The 24,853-nt window shown below is 39.3% G+C and overlaps 1 protein-coding gene across 4 annotated transcripts in view; it reads right to left on the reverse strand.

The window, feature by feature from the left end:
• Window positions 1-3,738: 3,738 nt before the first annotated feature.
• C5 (complement C5) overlaps window positions 3,739-24,853 on the reverse strand; it is a 56,992-nt gene continuing 35,877 nt past the window's right edge. For all 4 annotated transcript variants that reach the window (XM_042854383.2, XM_042854382.2, XM_024106279.3 and 1 more), the window contains 20 exons: window positions 24,427-24,487; window positions 23,734-23,823; window positions 23,173-23,385; window positions 22,633-22,708; window positions 20,633-20,792; window positions 19,949-20,044; window positions 19,356-19,527; window positions 16,979-17,184; window positions 16,009-16,161; window positions 15,522-15,584; window positions 10,753-10,834; window positions 10,160-10,211; window positions 9,351-9,453; window positions 8,737-8,811; window positions 8,516-8,621; window positions 8,210-8,296; window positions 7,730-7,819; window positions 5,407-5,490; window positions 4,548-4,686; window positions 3,739-4,236 (listed from right to left, as the gene is read on the reverse strand). In XM_042854383.2, the coding sequence (XP_042710317.2) occupies window positions 4,107-4,236; window positions 4,548-4,686; window positions 5,407-5,490; window positions 7,730-7,819; window positions 8,210-8,296; window positions 8,516-8,621; window positions 8,737-8,811; window positions 9,351-9,453; window positions 10,160-10,211; window positions 10,753-10,834; window positions 15,522-15,584; window positions 16,009-16,161; window positions 16,979-17,184; window positions 19,356-19,527; window positions 19,949-20,044; window positions 20,633-20,792; window positions 22,633-22,708; window positions 23,173-23,385; window positions 23,734-23,823; window positions 24,427-24,487 (2,238 nt within the window). In that variant the 3' untranslated portion in view covers window positions 3,739-4,106. The remainder of the gene's footprint in view (window positions 4,237-4,547; window positions 4,687-5,406; window positions 5,491-7,729; window positions 7,820-8,209; window positions 8,297-8,515; window positions 8,622-8,736; window positions 8,812-9,350; window positions 9,454-10,159; window positions 10,212-10,752; window positions 10,835-15,521; window positions 15,585-16,008; window positions 16,162-16,978; window positions 17,185-19,355; window positions 19,528-19,948; window positions 20,045-20,632; window positions 20,793-22,632; window positions 22,709-23,172; window positions 23,386-23,733; window positions 23,824-24,426; window positions 24,488-24,853) is intronic.

Genomic DNA, 24,853 nt, shown 5'->3' on the forward strand with positions numbered 1-24,853 from the left:
CAGAGCCTGATTTGGGTTTGTTCATACATAGAGATAACTGAATATCTCAAGATATCCATGATCAATACTCTTCTGTTTAAAGTAAGGAAGAAAACCAGGTTGCAGACTGCCTACTTTTCTTTTATACACAAAACACGCTTGACAAAATATTCTAAAGTTAATTGATTTAGCCTCTTGAGAGCTTGTTATACCGTGGAAAAATAAAATGTGAGTTAATAATGTGTGAGGCTGTTTTAATCAAAAATAGCTCTCATCTTGTAGCACACCCACAGTATGAACAAAAATGTATTAGAAAAAAGCCACATGACACATCGCACATGCTGCAGGTGCTTCTGTCATGTCCAAATCCTACTGGCTGCTGCTGTTTTAAAATGTGCTAAAAAAATTAAATGTGTTATGCTTCTTGGACGGGTCTGTGAATTCTTTAGTGACCTGTACAGTGGGGAACACGCTGTCAACACTTTCCAGATAAGAAATCACTAGTGCAGATTCAAAAAGCATCTAACAAAACGTGACACACAAATCTGCTTGCTAATAATGACATTTTACAGAGCCCTGTCATTTGAAAAGATCCCAAAATGCTTTACAAACTACAGTACAGTCAGTGCACACAGGCATCACTTCACAACTTATTTAGCATGTGCATAGTCGTCTAGCCAGCAATGGCATCTTCAGTGGCGTGATGCAGTTCTTCTAGGCCACCACTGAACCTAGTCAGCAGGCATTCATCGACAATGTGCGTCATTGTCTGTGTCGCGCCGCAGTTGCACAAAGGGCTGTCACAAAGGCCCCAGAGATACTGATTGGCTGCATAGAGACCTTGCCCGGTCCAGAACCTGTTCAACAGAGACATTGGCGACGGGGCAGGTCAAAACCAGGTGGGCAGATTGTGGGATCAGCGACGAGGGATGGTTGGGACAATAACAGATATCCATTCCTCTCGCCAGAGGGTTTCCACACTAACATCCTGGCGTGGCAGATGAGACCATAATGGGCAACGTGACGGCAAATGTGCAGCTGTGGTTTCAAAAGGTCATTGTGCAGTGGCAGGCTTGGGTTGGCGTGTACTTTCTCCAGTAACTTGCCAGTGGCAACCTCTCGTCTGATATGAGGAGGAGCAGTATTGCTCAGACCGGGAAGCCATGGGAGTGGGGTCGGACACAGGGTGCCAGAGATGATGCGCATGGCAGCACGTAACTGCGTATCCACCAGTTTGGTGTGTGATGATTGACTCCAACTGGTGTGCAGTACTCTGCCACCGAATACGAGGTGGCAAGAGCTGACATCTGCAAAGTTGGAACACGAGCACCCAAACGAACCTGCCAGTTTGCTAAAAAGGTTGTTACAGGTCTTAACTTTAGCTGCTGTCTTCTTCAGGTGGGTATGGTAACTCAGTGTGCGGTCTAAGGTCAGACCTAGATAGACCGATTCTACTTCATGCTTCACCTTTTGACCATTCAGATAAACATTCAGTTCTTGGGTTGCGCTGGCGTGATGAAGATGGAACAAACTGGAGACTGTTTTTATGATGCTTGCCTGGAGGCGCCAAGTCTTACAATAGTCAGCTAACTTTATCATATCTCGGTTTAAGGTGGCATCAAGCTCGTGAAACGTCCGTGCCTGTGGTACCGCAACAGATGTCATCTGTGTAAATGAACTTTTGTGACTCTGTTGCTGGCAGGTCATTGATGTAAAGGTTTAACTGGGTTGGAGAAAGCAGAGAGCCCTGGGGTAACCCATTGCTCTGTTGTCTCCAAGCACTTGTCTTCTCCCCAATATGGACTCTGAACTGCCTATCGCGGAGGAACAGTTCAACAACGCCTGTGACCCAAGGTAACAGGACCCGTGATACCTTCACAAGCAGGCCAGTGTGCCATACTGTATCGTACACTGCTGTTAGATCAATGAAAGCAGTGCCTGTTTTCTCTGGAAGCCATTTTCAACAAATGCAGTCAGTTCGAGTACTTGGTCACATGTGCTACGGCCTCGGTGAAAGCCGGCTTGGTCAGGGGTCAAATTCTCTCCACGTCAGGTAATATGTGCTGTAGGACCAAGCGCTCCAGTGCCTTGAAGCACACCGACAATAATGACATGGGACGATAGATTGATGCTTGACTTGGCTTGACTTCACAATTGAAATGCAGCCAGTCACCTTTCAGATGCACGGTTGCAGTCGGATGAACTATTGGTACACGCACACCATACAGCACAACAGTGGTGTGGGGAACATTTTGACCAAGGACAGCATGTTAACTATTACTCCTACAAAAGGTGTAAACAGAATACTGAATGTTCACATAGAGCATTTGTCTGAAAAATTTTCAAACAGTAAATAGCATGGAATTCAGTTTATATACCTCAAAAGGATAAAGAGTTAAGTTATTCCTTCCCAGATTTGTACCTAAAGTTTTAGAGAGTCTGCACTTTATATTTCAAATCTAAGGCTTACTCCACTAACAGTATGTATTTCAGTGAATATTGTTTTCTTCACTTCCTGTTATAATGTTTTGCAGTGCACTGATAAAACAGCTGTATTCCACCCAAGAGATGTCTGCATTTCAGTGTTTGGTGAAATGATTCCTATATATACACACAAAGATATTTGTGCAAAGCATTTTATGAGCCTTCAGGCTAACAGACATGATATAATTTATGAAATTAACAAATCCTCATAGGGATTGTTTACTTGAAAAATAAAGCCCAATATCAAATACTGTTACATACAATTAAAACATGACAGTCTCTCTCAAATTAAAAGGCCATTATGCCACTTAGCTTTCTGATATGTAAACACATTTTCTGTTATTTACAAATTATGATGCTTCTATATAAATTCATGTCCCTCAAGCATTAATTTTCACAACTTTCTGGTACTGATTTCAAAATTGTCTAGTTATTCCCTATCTGAGCACCTGGAAAACCTTAACTGTTACTAACCATTCAGCAGAGAATGTGCCACTCATTTGCTGAGCTAGGTCCTAGATACTGGGAGCGAGATTCTCTGTTCCAACTAAGGCCATGGCTACACTCGAAACTTCAAAGCACTGCCTCGGGAGCGCTCCCGCGGCAGCACTTTGAAGTGCGAGTGTGGTCGCGTGCGCTGCAGGTACTCCACCTCCACGAGGGGATTAGTGCTCCCAGCGCTGGGGCACTGTCTACACTGGCGCTTTACAGCGCTGTAACTTGCTGCGCTCAGGGGGGGTGTTTTTTCACACCCCTGAGAGAGAAAGTTGCAGCGCTGTAAAGTGCCAGTGTAGCCATAGCCTAAAAGGTGCAGCAAAGAAATTACAGGACAGAGGGAAGGGTAATTAAAGTGGTTACATCCTGATTCTGGGCTGCTCAGAGGGCTAGTGCAGTCCCTGGCATACTTTGAACAGCTTTATGACATGTCTTCCACTGTTCCTGTACCAGGGGAATTTTCCCTGGCAGGATCCCAGGCTTTTAGAGCCCCTTTACACTTCACCTAGCATAGTGAGGCTGGTGCAGGGGTGAGGAACTTAGCCTAGGACTAGGTACTTCGATAGTATGGTGCTGGACCGGCTATAAAACCTCAGCAGACAGAGAGGTTAAATAGAAATGTTTCATTTAAAAAGTAAACCCATTTTAAATAATTATATCCCATAAAAAGAGATTGTGTGAGGTGTAGCACTGTATATTTTAGTATCAATTTGTATGACAGAATATAAATGAAGAAATGAAGAACAGTATCTGATGAACAAAAATACAAGGAAAATAAAATTAAGGAAGGGGTATGTTTTAATAAGATATTGCATTTCAGTGGGTCCAACTGTTTTGGTACAAAGCAATATTTCTCTCTCTTTTTTTTTTTTTAAATGGTGTTCCATTTAATTTCATCGGATTTCAAATGTCTTTGCAGTATTTCTGGAATACTCCCCCCGTCCCACCTTAGCATCAATGCAAAAAGTTACAATTCTAAAATAATTATCTTAGAAAAACAGATGCTGTTAAATATAAGCAAATGAAGCTTTCCAAGTAAACCTAGATATGAATGTTAAGTTTGGAAAGAATTACTAAACAGCTAAGAATACATGTTTTTAGTGAGACTCAATATGCAATTTTTACTCAGCAGAATTCTCACAAGGAAGTTAACAGCCATTGATAAAGAGTTCTTCACAAAATTCTTCCATTGTATCTACAAACTTTTTACAAGATGCACAAGCTGTATTTGAAGGCCACCATTCAATCCAAGTCATAGAGTCTAACGGATACTGGTATCTACACAGACAAAAGAGAAAGCTCATTAGTACATAAGGAGTGAAAAAAAGATAAACACAAGAGAAAATTATAATATTAAAGGGATTCCGTTGTGCTTATGTTCCTCTGTTTTAAATGTGGACAGCTGAAGAAGTGTATTAGCATAAAAACAATGGGTAACACAAAATGGATTAAACAAGTTCTTAAAATATTGAATCAATTACAATAAATGACATAACCAGAGGTGTACAAGAACTTTGCCACTGTTGATGAGAATGAAGCATGTCATGCTCTGGAGAGAGCTCAGCACATTCTGATAATAATTTACTTACTTGAAACTGAAACCAACTGTTATCTGAAAGGCCTCTTTTCCCATGATCAAATACTGATTTCCTGGATTCAGTCTAACATCAGTACAAGTCTTCTTTTTAACCAAGGTGATTTCAGTGTTTTTTTGGGCAAAAGCCTCTCCTGGAGTTGAAGGGAATGCAGTTATTACATTGGAAAATTTCACAGAAAGAATGATTAAAAAAACAACTGGCTTCAATTTTTCAGGGCTACACATGTTAATTAGGCATAACATACTGATTTGGTTTTACTATTTATCACAAGAGGGCAAAGCCAAGTCATCCATTAGTCACTAACTATGTAACAGGGAAATTCAGATAAATCGAAACATGTTTCAAGCCCTTTGGAATCAGTCTAGAAACATTAAACAGGTGGCAATTTGACATCCAAAAGCAGCCTTATACAAACCAAATGTGTTTACCAAGATAACTGCAGATGCAAATGGTAAAGCATGAGAAGACATGCAACTCCCACTGAATTGCTCAGCTAAATCTCTGCCAACTTTGCTGCATCCAAATTCTACTTTATAAAAGCAAGGATTATTGTTTCCTTTCCTTGAACCATTGTCTACTTGTTTGCCTTCTAGACTGTGAGATCCTCAGGACAGACGCCACCATAAACAGCAGCAATAACAACAGTTTTAATAAAAGCTTAAATACAGTGAAACTGGTGAAAGACAATAGCTTACAAATATCATCCCAAAGAATCTTCAAATTCATAGAGTACAATTATTCTCTACCTTTATTAGGAAACCACTTAGCACTGATTTTTGTCTGCTGCTTGAGTGGAGGGAGTCTTCATTGTAAATGAAATAATTAAATACATTACAATTAGAACTCTCACCTCTTTTATAGAGATCCAGAAGAGTTGCAGTATACTTAATAAAACTACCTTCTTCACTGGAGGACAAGATGTTCACCTTATAGACTATAAAGAAAAAAAACAACAGTTGCTACTGTTTCAGGCAGAATTCTTCCTTTTGCTTTGCACTACATCCATATACCTCAACTACAGATGCTCAGATGGATAATATTATGACCATTTGTAAAATGTATTGGTGGTCAAACTGAAACTCAAAGCTAATCAAATCTCATGTTTCAGCATATCAGCTGATTACCCATGGATGGATGCACACCTAACGTACAGCATTTCACAATGAAGTGCAAGGTTTTTCCCCATTGTCCTCTGAAGCATCTGGCACTAGCTACTGCCAGAGATAGGCTACTGGACTTAATAAACCAGAAAGGTAGTTCCAGTGTTCCTAGATATTTTCCAGAAATCAACACAAACACACATATAATGCACCCTAATTAATTAATTAGAAGGGTTTCATTTATTTTTTGTATTACAATGTACTGCTACTATTTTACAAGGACACTGCATCTTTTGCACTAAAGAATGCCAAGAGCTTCAATACACACACACACTTTTTTAATCACAATCAAGGTTCTTTATGCTGCAATTCTTTAGACGATTCACATGTCATAGTATTATTCATCCAATGTCATTGCTCTAAAACTGGACTTGATTGTAGGTCTCCATTGCATCTAAATTCATTCAGACCTCTGCTACTCAAAACTATGTCTGAATTTTTAACCAATCATTAACAAACAAGCATTACAACAGTGTTTTTATTAGGCTAATAGCTTAAATAATTTAAAAATTCTGTAGACATATAGTCACAAAGGAACTGATGTAATAATTTCTGCATATTCAAATCCAATTACAAAGGATTAGTGTTGGGGGGAAAAAATTAATTGTTTTTGCCAGTAACAGAGAATACATGATTTAACATTTCACTAACACTTGCACAGAACTGTGCTAGCTACAAGCATATTTTTTAACATGAATCTAGAATGAATTTCCATAACTAAAGTGGACAGGATTTTTTAAATCTGAGAACTGCCTTACAGAACCATGCTATAGACTAGCAAGAGGGTAGATGACAGGATGGTGTGGTTAGCATATTATCAGAAAAAATACCAATTTCACACAGCTGAGAAATCATGCTACAATGCTGCTAGCCTAAAACATGGTTAAAGTCAAAATCCTTAACATGGTTCTGATCCCAGCACTGACAAGTCTTTAAAAAACAAAAAAAATATGTTTAAATAACTCTATGGGACATGTTCCCTCTTTTTGTATTTGGGGGTAACATTTAAAAAGCAAACAACAAAAAAATCAAAGCGTACATGAGAAGAATGTTAGGGATTACATTACATGCTTTTAACCAACAAATTACAGGAAACTCAATTACGTCTAATGCTTTGTTAACAACTTGCCTTATGTGCGCCTAAGTATTAGAACACATTATACAGCACATCAAATCATCACTGTTCAAAGACCCTTACAAAACCCAGAGAAACACAGTGTATGTGTGTGGGCGAGCACACTGTCCTCTGCGATTGGTGTAAAACTGTGCTTCTATTTTTGATTACCTTTTTTAATAGGGGAAAGGTTTCTCGCACCCTTTCCTGCCTAGTTTGGCCAGCAAAATGAGAAATCTATGTGTTGTATAGTTTCAATTCTAGTGTGATGCTGCTCTTTCACAGGAATGAAACAAGATTATCACAGCCTGTAACAAACCTTAAGCGCTGCAGACATATCTGAAATGGGGTAATTTACTTTGCAAAAGTTAGCTGAAAATAACCAAGGGCTTTGATATTTAATTCTGAAAAAAATGTGTTTGATTTTAAAGAATACTCAGTGAAAGATATATATTGAGGTCTATCTTTACCCCAGTAGATCTACAGGCACAGTTTATGATAAAGTACTGGAACCAATCCTGAGAGATATTCAGCAACCTCAATTCCTATTGACTTGAGCAGGAGTTGAGAGCCCTCAGATCTTCTTAAGAGACAGGCAGCTCCTTCAAAGATTGGGACCATTAACTCTATGTAATTTCCACAGAAGTTGCCTTTGTTTAGGTTGAATTATTTTATTTTACAGGCACTAATGGGGGTATGTTCACCTCTATGAGTACATGTTGTTGTTAACAAGAGTCACATGCCTCCAACGTTCTTATAGGTATATTGAAAAATGCTGCATCTCTCAAAGCAACATATATAAAAATATAAAAGGTGCACTCTGTAGCATCTCATCATCACTCATCACACAGTGTTCATTTGTTTTTCAAAGTAATATGTACTGAGCATTCAAATCTTACCATATGCAATGACTTGCTGGCATGCAGCTTCTCTCCTCCTATCAGCAGTTATTGTCAGATCTAATTTCTTTTGCATTTGACTGCATTCCGCTATGTTTAGTGAAAGAGATATGATGTTAACGCTAGGAAGCAACATCAGCACAAGTCCTCTTTTAAAGTATAATTAATTTCTATTTGCTCACGGCAATTTGTAACACAGAAGCAAATTTTCAAATAGTAGCAATGGAGCTAAGCTACTCAATTCCCATTTAGTCAACGGAACTAAAGTCAATGAGAGTCGTGCAGCTAAATTTCATACATCTTTTTAAGTTTAAAATATAATGAATGTTTAATTTATTGCAAAGGCAACGTTTGCAGTTCTAAAATAGAATACATAGCTCCTTTCACTGCTATATAGTATTCTCATCCACAAGGATCCCAAAGCATTAAGCTGTATTCTCCAACTAACTGAAACAGAATGGCATTTTTCACAAAGTTTACCTTCCATGCATTTGCACTCAGCTCCTTCACACAGTCTCAGAAGTTTGTCGTTTCCATAGGGGTTATAAAATATGGTGCATTGTTTATCTACAGAATTGAACAGGAAAAAATAAATGCATGTAAAAGTTGAATTCCAAGAGAGTACCATCCAGACTTCTTCAGCCAGAAAGATGGTGACTGTGACATAAGCCTTAATATAATGTAGGTTAAAAGTTGTGGAAAAGGGAGAAACTGTTAGTTTCTTAACAGGATTCAAAGAATCTTCTGAGAGCAAAAGATGTGAATTTGAAGAACTGGAACACATACCTGGTGCATGATATTCATACACAGTGAATGTGGCAGGGCTCCGCATTCCAACACGATAAATCTCCCCTATTCGGAATGCAACACACAGGAATTTATTAGCTGGCACCTGTTTGAAGGATGCATGAATTAGAAAGACACCAAAAAGAAGCTCTGTGTTACCAAAGAAATAAAATAGTACTTCCGATTGTGAATAATCATAGGAAATAAAAAAGATGATCTACCGAGTCTATCTGTAGAACAATATGTCCATCTTTTATCTCATAATTTGTTATCAACTGATCAACTCCACTTGCAAGCTAGGGGGGGAAAAGAGAAAGGTTTTTATCAGCTAATTAAAACGATTTTACATGGTCTTCCATAAAAGTTTTATGCTTAATGGTTTTAGCATGGTTTTGAGGAGTAAAACATTTTCTACAAAAGGATCTTCAGTTAGTTTAGTATTGCCATGTGATCCTAGTTATGAACGATTCCATACTTTAAGGGAACTGTTCTTTCATCCCCTTGGGATAAAAACAACAACAATAATACTTAGAGATGTACTAAAACTATGAAATCTCAACATTCTTGAACTTTGGTGAAGTCTGAGTCCAGATCCAAACTTCATATTTGTCTCCCATTTCTCTAGGGCATTGACTCCCATTGACTTAACTGGATAAGCCCATAATGGGCAAAACCCAGACTCTAGACTCAGGTACACTATTCCAATTAGTATGAGGAAAATGCTTTGCAATAAGATAGAGACAATGTTGAAAATCTGTGCTACTACCATAAAAAGATATAAAGCAGAAGGACAATAAATACTGTAGGTAAAGGTAAAATGTTCTTTAATATTTACAGTAGATAAATCTTCTGTATTTGCTTCCACTCCGCTAACCAAAGTTATATCCATCACTGCATGGGAAGACCCTGACTGTGGTTCTCTCACACTAGGCTTGTACCTAAAATGGATAAAAAATTGAATATAGATAGAACGAAAACTTAGAACGTACAGCATGGTCCTCAGAAAAGCCTCTGGGCAAATTCTACTCGTACTTATGCCATTGTAAATCCATAACAACTTCACTGACTTCAGCTGACTTACTCCAGATTTACACCAATAAAATCAATAGAGATTACAATGATTATTTACATTACAGTAGTGGCCAGAGGCTCAAATCAAACATAAAACTAAAGGAGTCCCTAACCCAGAGCGCTTACAGTCTTTGACCCTGATCGTAAACATGCTTACACACATGCACATAAAAAGGGGTAGAAAGAGGGAAACAAGGGTCACAGCAGTAGTAACACAAGGTGGCCATTATTAGCAAGTGGATGATGAATGTTTTAATCGCTTTTTTCCTTCTAATTTTGTTTTTCAAATGTGAGGGAAATTAATTATAAATGTGTGTACTAAAGTAAGTTAAGGCTACAGTTCTGAACATTCAGAAAACAGGAAATGCACAAGTAACCTCTTCATAGTAACCCTTGGCACTGCTCCAATGACTCAAGTGCCAGCTGGGAATTTCACCCCTGTGTAGGGAATCCTGAGTAGGCCACAGCTAGGAACCCAGGAAGTTTAGAGTTTGGATTAAACTTAAAAGATACCTAGACATGTAAAAGTATTGAAATGCTCAGTTATGTCACTGAAAAATCAATTGTACTTACTTTGCGCAGGCCTCTAAACGTTCAGGTTGGTCATCATCTTGTCTTCTTTCACCTTTTGTATGTTAAATAGAACAAATAATGTATAGCTCTTCAGAAGCAGCTGTCCAGTCCACAGCATACTTATATGAATGGGTTCTCATGAAATATTTTCGTATTCAGGAGCCAAATACTGTTCATAAATTTCTTCAGCCAATTTTTAATGGGAACCCAGATTTTATTCATGAAAAAACAACATGAATTTTCATTTATACCTTAGCCAAAATTTTAGTTTTTATAATCTGAACCAGCAAAGTGCTTATACATCTGCTTAAGTAAATGAAACTCATATGGGTTAACTTAAGTGCTTAAATGCACAGTACTTGCAGAATTAAGCCCACTGACCTCCCCTCCCAGATTCTTATTCTGCAAAGTAACAGCTGTGCACTGTTAAATTAACAGCTACGAATTACATCAAAAATTGATTGGGTTGAAGGTAAAGTTATGTGCCCAGGATATTATTGACCACTTTGTTATTCAAGATGCATTTTCCTGTACAGTCCTGATTAATTTAAAAAACAAAAACATGTTTTTAAAAGTCACCATTAGCTCTTTACCTTTATCTGTCAATACATTAACCTTCAACTCAAAGTTACATGTCTCCTCAGAAGTACTGAATTTATGATATACAGTCCTCACCTATAAATGTACAAATAAAACAGTCAATTAACAGAAAACATGCACAGCAAACAATTCTCAAAATTGATAAGCAAGTGTTCACGTTTGGAGATGATCAAAGGCAGACAGTCATGTGCAGAATTAGATGTCAATGTCTGGGGGCTTATTTAAACCTTGGAAATTAGGTTTGCCACGGTCATAAACATGACCACAGGTAAGTAAGCTTTGGCTGTTACGGCATCCAGAGAAGCCCCTATGAAATCAAACCATTGTAGTGTACTGGGATCAAAATAGACTTTTTGATGTTGATGAAGACCTAATCTGTGGAATAGGTGGTTTGTACTGCGGAAGGAACTTCATCATACGACTGGCCCTTGAACAGCCAATCATTGAGTAAAGGAAGATGATCATACCTAGTTGCCATAAGTGAACGGCTACCACCTGCCATGTCCTTTGAGAACATTCTGGGGTGGAGGAGGACAAAAGGAAGCACTCTACTGGTAGTGATTCTAGTCAACTGTAAAATGAGGAAACCTCATGTGAAAGGGGTGAATTGTGATGTGAAAATATACATCCTGAAGGTCAAGGACTGTGAACCAGTCCCCAGAATCCAGTGATAGAATTATAGCTGCAAGTGTCATCATCCTGAAATTCTGTAATTTCACAAAGGTGTTTAGGAGTCTGAGATCTAATATTGGTCTCCATTCCCCATTCTTTCTGGGGACCAGACAATACTTTGAATAGAATCCCTTCCCCTTATGCTGGGCTGGAACTGTTTCTATGGCCCCTATGCATAGGAGACAGATGACTTCCTGTCTCAGCAAATGAGCCTAAGAGAGATCTCTGAGAAAAGGAGGAGGACAAGGAGGGGTGGACAGGAGGGAATGGAGGTAAAATAGATGGAGTAACCTGATATTACAACTTCCAGAATCCATTTGTCCAATGTAATTTGTTCCCATGAAGGTAATATGTGAAAGTCCATCTCTGAAGAGTGGGAGGTGGGTAGGCTGGGGCAGCTGAAGATTCACATATCGATGATATTCTAGATCCCCGACCAAGCCATCAAAATTGACATCTGTTCTAAGACAATGATTGGGTAGTGACAGCAGTCATGCTAGGAGGTCTTTTCTTTTGAAAGCTTGACCTCTTTGAAAGCTTGATAGGTAGAAAATTGAACTGGTCGCTGTCTTTGTGTGGTTTGAGAGCTACTAAATTTTCTCTTATTTGGCAGGTGTGTATATGCCAAGATCTGAGTGTGGCTCTAAAAGTCCTTCAAGGTGTGAACAGATTCATCTGTGGATTCAGAAAAGAGTTTCAGTCCATCAATGGGGAGGTCCACAGTGTTTTGGATGTCCCTAGGAAATCTGGGCATTTGCAGCCAAGACACTCAATGCATGATGATGTCAGTGGAGACAAAGTGAGCTGCTGTGTTGGCTGCATCCAGAGAAGCTTGAAATGATACCCTTGCTAAAAGCTGACCCTCTGTTATGATGGCCTGGAACTGTTCTCAAAGTTCTTCAAGAAGTTGTTCAATAAAATTGTTGAATTTACTGAAGTTAGCGTGGTTGTATTTCACTATCAGACCTTGATCATTTGTGATCCTGAACTGCACGGTCACTGAGGGGTACCTCTTATGCCCAAAGAGATTGAGAAGTTTCTGGTCTTTATTGTAGGACATTGCTTGCCATGTTCATTAACAGCTTCCACAACTAAAGAATTTGGTGGTGGGTGAGAGAACAAATATTCTGAATTTCTTGCTAGGACATAATATTTCTTGTCTGCCCATTTATAGTAGGTGGTGCTGTGACAGGAGTCTGCCATATGGTCTTTGCAGGTTCTGGTAGAGCTTCATTCACAGGTAGTGACACTGTCCAGAAGTGGTGTAAAATATCCAAAAGCTTATGTTGTGACTCTTGAGCCTCCCCCAAAGGAATCTGGAGTGAATCAGCAATGCATTTCATCAGCTCCTGGAATTGGGGTTGAAATCATCCATCGAAGAAGGTGGTGGAGGCATTACAGCCTAATTAAATGATGATGATATGTTTGAGGTGTCACTTTCTTGTCTGCTCTGGCCGCTTGTTCCTCAAAGATCTTCTCTTGGGGTTGAGGAGGACTCAATGGAGCAGAAAAATGTATATCCTTATGCTCATCATCAGGGTAGCTAGGAGCTCTTGAAAACTGCTGGCAATACAGAACTCAAAGTCCCAATATGAGTATTGAGGGGAACTGTAATATAAAGGAGGTGGCATCCAGTGTTGGTCATATCAGTGAGAAGAGGCTCAAAATTGTTTCCCCCTTGCAACTTCCCTCTCAGAATGGATAATCAGGGAGATGTCTCTTCTATGGTAGGTAGGAAATCCCTGGACGGAGATCTGGGAATCACAGAAATCATCCTCAAAATAGTCCAATGGTGGGCAGACAATGAAGGTGAAGCTAGATGTCTGTCCGATGTGATAGGTACCAGAGAGTTGGGAGTCACTGGTGAAAGATAATGTCTCAGTGACTCAGCAGATCACAGTAACAACAAAGGTTCAGTACGCATTAGCAATGGAGACTCCGTTTCCTCTGAAACAAAAAGGTCACTGAAGTATCTTGTGGTAACAAGTGAGCCAAGGTTGAATGAGGCCCTACAACAATTGGCTTTAATACCAAGGTTGCCGACTGCTTTGATAGTGCCTGTCTAGAAGATGGTGTTGGCACCGAAGGTGCTGATTGCTTCAGAGATGCATATTGAGTGGACAGCGTCAGTACTGAAGATGTTGATGGCTTTTGGCGCACTGGTATAGCAGTCTGGGATACCAGTTTGGGTACCAAGGTGGATGTTTCCCGTTTCCTAGAATCAAAATGCTTGGGGATCATAGGCTTCCCAGCTTTCTAGAAGCAGCGTACTTACATTCTCTGCTGGAATTATCATGTCTTATTGGCACCAATGTCAATATTGAAGCATGCTTAGTACTGCAACTCTTGAAGAACTTGAAGTCTTTGATGAGCTCCCAGTACCAGAGCATCATCTTGGAGCCTCAAAGGTATTCTCTCTGGGACCTAAGGTCTCTGAAACAATCATTCTTTGGAGCCTGTTGGTACCTTTGGTAACTTTATCCTGTGAAGATCCCAGCGCATGGGATATGGAGGTCAACGGGGCACTAAGTGCACTTGAAGGCCAGTGTACAAGGGGTCCTCTGAACCAAGATCTGATGCTGGTCTCAGGGCTTGCTCCATCATAAGCAATCTAAATTTGATTTCTCTGTTTTCTCTAGATCTGCTCTTAAAAGAAGTGCAAATCTTACACTTTGCCAGTATGTGGGTGTCTCCCAGGGAAGGCACTGAGAATGTCCATTGTTAATGGAGATGGACTTCCTGCAGAAAAAAGGCAGTGCATAAGGCCTGGGGATCCTGGCATAACAAATGATGACCACCCTTAAGACAGCCATTCAAAAGTGGAGGAGAACAAGGATGTTCAACTAAAAAAATCCCAGATAAAAAATCCCAGACTAATAAAATAAAATAAACCAATTGGTAAACTCAACTATATGAAGACTAGGATAAAAAAGGCTAACCTACTGCTAGGCTGAAAGCAGGCATGCTAGATGCTCTGTCTCAGGCCATAGGGCAGCTAAGAAAGAACTGAGGGTGGTTCACTCATGCAGTTCTATGTATACTCTGTATGGCGCATGAAGATGTGAGGTGTGCACGCTGGGCCGAACAGGCACTGTTACCAAAAATTACTGATCAAAGGTGCATGGGGCACATGTGCCCTGAAGTGGCACACCCATAGGGACACTACTTGAAGAAGAAGTATACATCAATATAGCAATATTTCACACATGCAAGTTAATATATGGCTGTACAGTAATGACTCCTCTTAGAAAATTGCAGAGGAAAAGGGATAAAGAGAGGACAGAATAATTGAAACGTACATTAATCCAGCCTGTGCATATGAGACTAGGTTGTGGTCCTGTGTTTATATTATAAAAGAATAACAAATATCAACCATTTTACTGAAGTGCCTTTGTGAATTACGTATTGTTCTGTTCTGAAAGGTAGCAATCAATTATTTATTTGTAAAATTCCTGGAGGTATAGAAGCCAAAGGATAAATAGTATGCCATAATAGCATTGTAATATATTTATAAACAATAGTACAAAGCACAAAAAAATAGATAAAGAGAAGGCACATTCTCTATAACAAAGTTATTGAGGCAAAGTTTTTCAAGAATGTTCACTAATTTGGGGGTTCTCCATTTTTGGGTGCCCAATTTGAGGCACCTAGAAATTGGCGTCTCCAATTGCACACTCCAAATTAGTGAGCACTGTTAAAAATTTTGGCCTAAATATTTAGAACTATGGAACAAATAAGTCGGGGGAGCAGAGAAGAATTTCCATTGCTTGTCTCACTACAAATAAATCACCTGAGGTAATTTAATTATTTTTCTGCTGTCAAAATGTTCCAAAATTGGCCAATATACTTTAGGAGTCACATGACTTAAGACAAATGAGTTGAGTTGGTGTAAAAGCAGGTGTAACTCATGATTTCAAATGGAGCTGCACCTTCTTAGAGAAGATCTATATCCCAAATGACTTCTGCCACTCTGGTCCAGGGAACAGAAGTGGGAACATAGAGGAAACCTCTCTGTATCCCTTTCATTGCCCATATTGACAAGATCAAAAAAAGGCTTCATTTCTTTAAAAATGTTTGTTTATCCACTTACATTTACTGTTGCTAAGCCAGTGCTACTCCCAGTGCTTACATATATGTCATCATACAAAGGTGCCTAAAGATGTAAACATAAATATGATTTGACATTAAATATAAATATTTGCAAAGTAATAGTTAAGATACTACAATTAGCAGTCAAATAGGTAGAAGTCATACACATCTGATGATCTTTTTTACATTTCTGATTACAAGCAAAGGGCCAATCCCACTGTTCACATTTGTGTAGTCCTACTGAATTCAATAGGACTTCTCATGTAAATAAGTGTTTCCAGGATGTGGTCCTGAATCAGTGAAACCTTTAATCACTTGCTGCATCAACTAAATCTTAGTAGATGAAGACAAAAGTTAATCAAATGCTATTTTTCATAGACATGTTTTCTTTTTTTAAAATGTGTCTAGACTTTATTTCTTTCTAAAAGGAATTTTTGTAAGTTATTAATAAGATTTTTCACTTTTCTAAGGTAAAACTATTCACTCACTTCCACAGTCCTTGCTATGTAATTTTCTTCTGTCAGTTTATAGTGCCGAATGTCTCCATAATTCTTGTAAGCCACCTTGACATCCATGTTCAGTGAAAGACGTTGAACGAGAAGGGAATATTCAGTCAAGGCTTCGAGGGCATTAATTGTGTCCTGTCAAAAATCAGTTAGAAAGAATTACTACTGGAATGGAAACAAAACTGTAACAAAATTGATTATTAAACATTTTACTCAGACACTTATTTAGGAAGACAGATAGTGGTAACCCTAACCAGCTAAGCAGTTTAATAGTGCTTTATTATACTCTTTATAAAACAATAGGATATTTAACACTACCTTTGTGGACATGTTTGTGTAATTTATTGTTTTATTAAAAGTTTGTAAATAAGTGCACAGTTGCTGGAAACAGATGTTTTAAAAGTAAGCAAGCTAGTAAATAAGCACAACTATTGCTGTGTGAAATTGCTGTATCATCGTTTTTCACTTCATAGATTGTTTTATCTGCGAAAACAGAGAGTTTGCAAGAATTAGCAAATTTGGCCAAGGGTGACTTTTTGTCAGAAAGCATATGGTAAAACACTGAAATTCCACTAATCATTTTTTAAAAACACAAGTGAATTTTTCATGGGTCAACACGGCTTTTCATTTTTTGTGAAAAACAGTGACAAATTCAGTGTCACAAAATATATTGGTTTTGTAGAAATTTTGGTCAACATGAGTTTTTTCCTGGTACAGTTTTTTCATCTGGCTGTAACTTACATCAATGGAGTAAGCCTGCAGATATACGAGTAATGATTTGCATGTACTGCTAAGGAAGTAATATTCCTGCAGCTGGAGGTCATGTTACTAACTTCCTTTGATTCCCACCCAACATACAGGACACACAAGTCATCAGTTTGGCTCATGTATTACCTAAGACTTCTCTGATTTCATCATTTGAAGAATGAGAGAGAAATATTTAAAAACACACCTGAGTGGAATAAAATCCACCACCATATCTTTGCTCTTCAGCCAACCATCTGACAATCGGATTAGCATAGACTTTGTCCCCACTCAGCAGGGTGGTTAGCAAGGCATAAGCAGTGGTTTCAACAATCTGCGCAGTGCCAGCATTAGGAACATATTTATCTAGTTTAGTGGAAGTATCCTTCCAAAAACGATAAACAGGAGGGTCACCTGGAAGAGTAATAAAATATTAGCGGGGGTTAAAGTAGATTGTAACAGGAGGGGAGCTCTCACCACACGAGCCAAGCTGGAGAGGGAGTACTGCTTAACCAAGTCAGGGAGAGAAGGAGGAGCTCTCCCTCTGTTTTTATCAGAGATGGAGTTGTGCTCCCTTTATGCCCAAAGGCTATTTTAACCTCTGAATATAATGTGACCTGTGCAAAACACAATTTCATTCTCTAATAGGAAAAGTAGACACTATTCCTTTGTTGCTACCTTTGTTGTGAAACAGATGGTGGTAGATTTGTGTTCTGTTGACCTTGGGAATAGAGGAGTTTGATGTATTACAGGATATTTACAAACCAGTAACAAGTGATTTTTAACTACCTTACCATTAATTTTCATGTTTTATACTTATATGTTGTACACATTAACAGAAACTAAATATTAAAAAAAATGTTAAGATCAGCAACTTGTAGTGGAACTGAATTGTGCATTTTGAAATCAAAATGCTAATGAGGACCACAAGGCAAGAGAATTGCTCGTCTAGGTCCTCTCTGCATCCCATTGTTTTGTTAAGGCAGCCCTAATATCATGTACATACAAATCACTATGACAGTCATCCAGCTGCTTTTACACTATTCAATAAAAACCCTACACTGAATTTCTTGACAGGAGATGAAAATTCTATGGTTATATTAATTTTTTAAAGAAACAAACAAAAAAAACAACGGTTTCCTACCTTTCATAACTGTTGTTGTTTAAGATGTGTTGCTCATTTTCATTCCACTGTAGGTGTGCGCACGCCGACATGCATGGTTGTCGGAGACTTCTGCCTTAGTAGTATCCGTACGGCCGGCTGTGGCGCCCTCTGGAGTGCCGCACTCATGCCGCGGTATATCAGGCGCCGCCGACCCTACGCCCTCTCAGTTCCTTCTTGCTGACTACTCTGACAGAGGGGCAGGAGGGCAGGTAATGGAATGGACATGAGCAACATATCTTGAAGAACAACAGTTACGAAAGGTAGGTAACGGTTTTTTCTTCTTCGAGTGCTTTCTCATGTTGATTCCAGTCTAGGTGACTTAAAAGCAGTATCCCCAGAGGTGGGCTTGGAGTTCACAGTCTTGCAGATTGGAGTACAGCTCTGCCAAAACCAGTGTCATCTTGAGCTTGCTGAATCAGCGCATAGTGCGAAGCGAATGTGTAACACGGACGACCAGGTCGCAGCCTGATTGGCACCTGAGCGAGGAAGGCTGCCAAGGACGTCTGCGCCCTAGTCAAGTGAGCCATCATGATTGTCAGTGGGGGCACCTTCGCCAACTTATAACAGTAATGGATGCAGGCAGTGATCCATGATGATAGTCACTGGGCAGACACTGGGTGACCCTTCATCCTGTCTGTGACAGCAACTAACAACTGCGTTGACTTACGGAACGGCATCGTTCTATCTATGTAGAAGGCCAGTACCCTTCTGACTCCAATGAACTCTATGTGCTGGACTGGCGTTAACGTGGAATTTTCACTGTTTATTAACAGGCCCATGTCACTGCAGGTGGAACGTACCAGATTGAGGCTCCTTTGCACCTGCTCCGGAGACCTGCCCTTGATGAGCCAGTCATTGAGATATGGGAAGATCTGGACTCCTCGACATCTCAGGTAAGCTGCCACTGGTGCCACGCATTTTGTGAATACCCTGGGGGCTGAGGACAGGCCAAAGGGGAGCGCTGTAAACTGGAAGTGGCGTCCAGCCACTATGAAATGATTAATTATTTACAGCTAGAAGCACAAGGCTAGGATAGAAGAGAAATCGCTAGCCGCTTGCGAAGCCAGTGACAGAAGAACTCTGACTGAACACTATGGGTGGTAAGAAGGAACTGAGAGGGCATAGGACCGGCAACGCCTGATATACCGGGGCATGAGTGTGGTGCTCCAGAGGGTGCCACAGCCGGCCCTACGGATACCGCTAAGGCAAAAGCCTCAGACGACCGCACACCTACAATGGAATCGATATGAGCAAGCACTTGAAGAAGAACATGTATTATAACTTATAACATATTTCAATTCATCTGAAAGAATCTTTATGGTCAAGTTCCTCTGTGCTGCAAACTTTGCTTACTTACCTACAGACTATCTACTTCAGTAACAGGTTCTTTAGGTTGAAGAGAGAGTTTACTGAGTCATACCTTTTACAAGAGCTTCCTTCTTCAGTGCAGAGAAAGCTGAGCGTGTACCAGGATGGTTTGAATCCATGAGAGCTAAAGCATAAGCAGCTATGGCCAAGGTAAATGTGCTTTGGGCAGCCTGCACATTTTTCAGCAAATACTCTTCTGCTGCATTTTTAGCTTCTTGGATTTTCTGAAAAGGTGAACAGGAGGTTATATGTATTGGAAGGATAATCATCTATTGTATTACCAAGACATTATGTATTTATATACAGTACCTTCTACAACCAAATCCCCAGGTAAATGATCTGGTTTGTTCTTTTGCTTATTTTGGAAGCTGCATCACCACTGTGGCTCACTAAAGGCTAAATCACCATGTATATATTAACACTTGACACTGGAAGTAACTCTTATGATAAAAGAAAAGAGCTTTGGTTTGTGGGTGGTTTGGTTTGAGAGAGAATCATAGGTCCCCATGATCAATCCTGACTTGCCTCTGGGTCAGGGCTGGGGGGAAGGGTGAAGGAGAAGGGGGAAATCTAAGGACAGCAGAACACAGAAGACGAGACTATGATTGCCTGGGGCCTCATTGGAGAAATGAAAGCATTACATACCTGTGTTGGACATAAATGAATGGCCTTTGCAAGGCCAATAACAGAAAAGGCTGTGAGATACAAAGTTTTTTCTTTGGCTTCTTTAGGCAAAGTACCCTAAAAAAAATCCAAATACGTAAATAAAGCTAATTAGAAACAATGCGGTCAATTGATAAAAAGAATATTTTACAGTTTAGGTGAGGAACTGAAGAAAAATTTAAGTAAGAAGTATCAGTTCAATAGCAATTTTATTTTTACACTGAAAAGAAGTGTTCTTTTGTGAAGAGGTTAATTTATTTAAAAAATACAAACAAACAGAACAGACCAAAAATACATGTAAAAGTAATGACAAGCCAATATTTTTTCAGGACTTTTATATCATGATTAGAAAAAGACAATATACATGCTGCTTTCGCAGCATTTAAAAAGTAACATATAGGTATTTGTAGCTGAAAAATATAGTGAAGTTTGAAAGACTGCGCTACTGTAAAAGTGATTTTAGAAGGAGAGATGTGTGAACATGTATTAGAACTCAGTGAATTATAGCAAAATTATCTGTAAATCTCTGATTCAGCATAGCATTTAAGTACTTAGGTGCTTTGCAGAATCAGGGCCTAAAACAGCTTCTGTGTCAAATAATGGAGTACCTTACGGCAACTTCAGCCTTTAATATATGCACAAATAAAACATGTTCACTTGTCATACCTGTAGTTTTACTGGCTGATAACTTGAAAGTTCCTTGAATGACCCATCTGTCATTTGACAATTTTCAATCAGCCATATCAGTGAATTACAAACAGAAATTTGATCCAGAGTAATATACTGACTAACTTGTCCAAAAATCCTTAAGGCAAAAGCTGTCAACCTGTGAAGGAAATGGAGCAAAATATAGATGTTTTGTTCAGTGTGTGTGGTGATTTTTTTTTTTTTTTTTGGTAATTTAAAATACCAAGATAGATAGAGAGCGCCTATTTAGGCACAAACTTGCATTACTCAAGATTTGGGTTTACTGTATGTTGCCATGGGTCAATTAAACCTTTTTGCAGCCCTTTCAGAATGGCTGGCCAAATGTATGACTGTGACAGGGCACTCTTAGTAGCACCCTGGTCACGGATGTGGCTACAGCATGAAAAAGGCTGCAGGCTACGAGCAATTAAACACTTTCTGTTGGGGGATTATGAGCACCTGTAATCACTGGGCTAATGATGGGAGGATATAAGTGGAAGAAACAGGAAGCAAGGGGGAGCTCAGAAGGAAAGCTCAGGGGGTGACTGCTCCGCACTTTAAGTGTGGGGGGGAATTGTCTGGTTTGTTGGGGAAAGGCGTCTACCTCTTTAAGGGGTGGAGAGGCAAAGAGTGACTTTTGCCGCAGCTGCAGAGCAGTACAGTGTGGGGACACTGACCCATCCCCCCCTTCGCCCCCAGGGGATGGGTATAAGTACAAACTAGACAGGTGAAACCCTCTTTTACCCGAACCGGATGGAGATGCACCCACTCTCCCATCCAGGGAAGTGGTGAAATATCAGTTTGGTCAGGATCTGCTGTGGGCACTGCGCTAGCTGTTCCTTGCTTGGGGGGCTGGGAAGGAATTTTCCCCTCACCAACAGATTGACCAAGGCAGTGTGTGGTTTTTTTTCTGCCTTCTCCACAGCGGGTTGAGGGGGGACTTAGCTAGGGCGAACATGGAATTGGAGTTAAGCTATAATGCCGTAACTCATTATATAAATGTGGGGTGGACATCCTATGCAGATACAGAGAAGGGATACGGTGATCAGAAAAAGGGATTAGTGAGGGATTTAAAGGAGATACATGTTGTTAAGGGAGTGGAAACAGGAGTGTTCGGGGCTCCTATGACTGGCATGGCAGGGAGCCAACCCTCCCTCCTTTATAGCCCACCTTAACCCTCATTTGGGGGAGGGGGGTCAGCATTGCAAGGTCCCAGCAGTGGGTTGGCTGGAGACCAGGATGGGAAGGAGGGACGAACTGATGGAAGCCCCCAGGTGTATATTAAAATGATCACGGAATTACCCTTACTGTACACTTATCTGCCAGGTACACCCAGAAAATTAATAATTAAGCTGTGACCTAATTAAAACACATGCACTGTCTCCTGTTCTTTTTCCAATATAGCTGGACTATGAGACTGGGCTGAAGAGTGAAGGCTGTAGGGAAACCTCCTCTTCCTGTAAGATTGCAGTTCACTGTTACACTTGCAAGGAAGGAATAAATACACATCTGGTGGTGAAAAGGTAACAACCTGGTGTGTGTGTGTCTGTGAGGCCACATGAGCTGGCCAGGCAGTGAGGTACACTGGGTAGCCACAGAGGATAGTATTTTTAAATTAGCATTGTAAAATAAAGTTAATCAAATCTCATGCTGCAGTGTGTGAGCTGATCTCTACAGAGCACAGGAAGATGATTTTTCCTTAAATATAATACTGTACAATAGTCTTGACGTATTGTGGGAGATTTTCCACCCTTCTCTGAAGCCATCAGCAATTAGTCACTGAGAGTCACTTCTTCCTTTAAATACTTAGGCAAAAATGTTGCCCATGATCCATTAGTGGAACTAACAGTGGCATTGATGGAGTACTGTGCACAGATTAATGGCAATACAAAATATGGCCCTTAAACATTAGTCACTGTGAAGACACAGGACGGAATCAAACCTTTCAAATCCACTGTAATAAAATCATTTTAACTCACCAAGTGCTGGATGTCCCGTCTTTCCACATGGTGTACGAGAAGTCTCTGTTTCTGAATGACAGGATGCTTACAATACCTAAGATATACATAAAGCAGACAGTGTTTCTGAAGCACTGATTTCTATTCAAATTACGCTTCTTCACTCAGAAGAAAAATTAACCTCTCCTGGATCACTGGCCTTTAATTGTTTTGTTTCTAAAAAAGCAGCAAATGGTTAACTTCCAACTCAAAGAGATAATATTAAATTACGCTAATTGTGCATATCAACTAAAATTTTACTGCTTCCAAATAAAAGATCATATTTTATAGGGTGTACAACATAGGTGTCAGTTCTTCAAGCAATTTTGTAGTTCAGCCACTACAGAAACATTATGTGAAACATAGCTAACCCCATAGTTTTAGTTAAAAATATTTTTTAAAAATACATTAGCTTTATTACATTTTCATCAAATATTAAACATTAACTTTCCTATCCAACAGTACCTACAAGTCCTTAGAACTTTCAAATGAAACCAGAAATTGGAGACCACATTTTTCTACCTTCTTTCATCTTCCTCCTCATGGTAACTCTTGATGTTATGGTTTCAGGGCCAAGTAAATTCCAGTTATCGGACTTTTCCAGGTAGTGAAAGACATAAAATACTGGAGCAATACTCATGAGCTCTGCCTCTGCACTGCCCTTGGGCAAATTAGTAAGAAACTGAACACCTTCACGTTTGAGAACAGCAGAGATTACCTCACCCATAAGCTGTCCTGTGAAGAAAAACAACATGGTTAATTGTTGCCTCAGAAATACTGTACAGGCATAACTCTTATTGACTTAATTGGGAGTTGTGCAAATATATCTGAGGGTAGAATTTCGCCCATAATATTTAGAGCTACTGTAATCATTTTCTATTAAAATCTATTAATAAAGATAGGATTTTAAGCCAAGATAATTTCTAAAGAAAAGGCTGGTCTAAATAGCCTTTTCTCAAAAGTGAGAGAACCTGAGAGTATAGTCAGGTGGGTAGAGCAGAAAAAAAAGGAAATTAAGGAAGAGAGCAAGCACGTATATAGAAACTAAATATAAAATACTGCATAAATTTCATTCCAATTTACCTTTTATACTCACAATCCTGTCAACTTTCGTTTTGGGGACCAGATCTAATGGTGTCCTGTGTCGAAATTCTTGTCGTCTTCTCATTACACCTGCAATTGGAAATAAATACATATATATAACAACATATTTATAGCTTTACCTATGTAGTTGCAGAATTTAGATCCCAGCAGCCCTGCTGGGTCAGATTTGAGGCCATAGCTATTTGCCAATTTAGCAAACAAACACAAAAAATCATGAAAACTAGAGTTGGGTCTAAAATCCAGATCCGAACAACTCTAAACTTTGAAAAAGTTCAGATCCAGACCCTAATTCCATAATGAATTAAACTAATACTTTAGAAAAGTTCTAATCTTGATCAGAATTTTGGGGTATAGATTAATCTCTGATTAAACTGGATTATTTTCTATTCCAGGGAAAGCAGCACTTGGTAGTTGGTTTTCCTGCACAACTAAATTTAGAAAAATCTCAAAGTCTGCATGCCATATAAGATATGAGTAAATGTTCCTCTAACCATTCCAATTAATCAAAATGGCTAGCTACTTTGAAAGGGACTCCATTACTGTGTGCTAGGGCATGCAATTTCTCAGTAGAGATATGTGAATGTTGTGCCATGAAGAAGAATTGATTTTGATGTTTGTCTGAGATTGCAGAGTAAAAGAGCAAATAAGAAGATACAAAATCACTTTCCATACCATAAACACCTTGTGGATCCAGAGAAAAGCCTGCATGAAGTTCTCTTTTAATACCTTCTGGCTGCAATCAAGATGAGGCCAAAACTAAGCAGTACATCAAAGTACTTTGTTTAATTTAACACATTGACTAAAGCAATAATTTTAAAATATCATACAATCAGACCCACATAATCTTTGTCTAATTCTCAGTTTAAAGGTTTTATGTTGCTGCTGCCAAACATTTGTTTTTAAAACAAAATCTTCAACCAAAATTAGCAACCAATGTAAATAAAGTTTATGGGAACTATAAAACTCTAATAAATATATCTTTACAATAAATGTATTTAAGGATTTGAAGAACTGATGCAAACTACATCATCAATATTCTATACTCTATTTGCTTATTTTAAGTCACAAGCTACACACATCATATTTACACCTATTTGCT

This window comes from Chrysemys picta, chromosome 18 (genome assembly GCF_011386835.1).
Source record: "Chrysemys picta bellii isolate R12L10 chromosome 18, ASM1138683v2, whole genome shotgun sequence".
In the NCBI taxonomy this organism is placed as follows: Eukaryota; Metazoa; Chordata; order Testudines; family Emydidae; genus Chrysemys; species Chrysemys picta.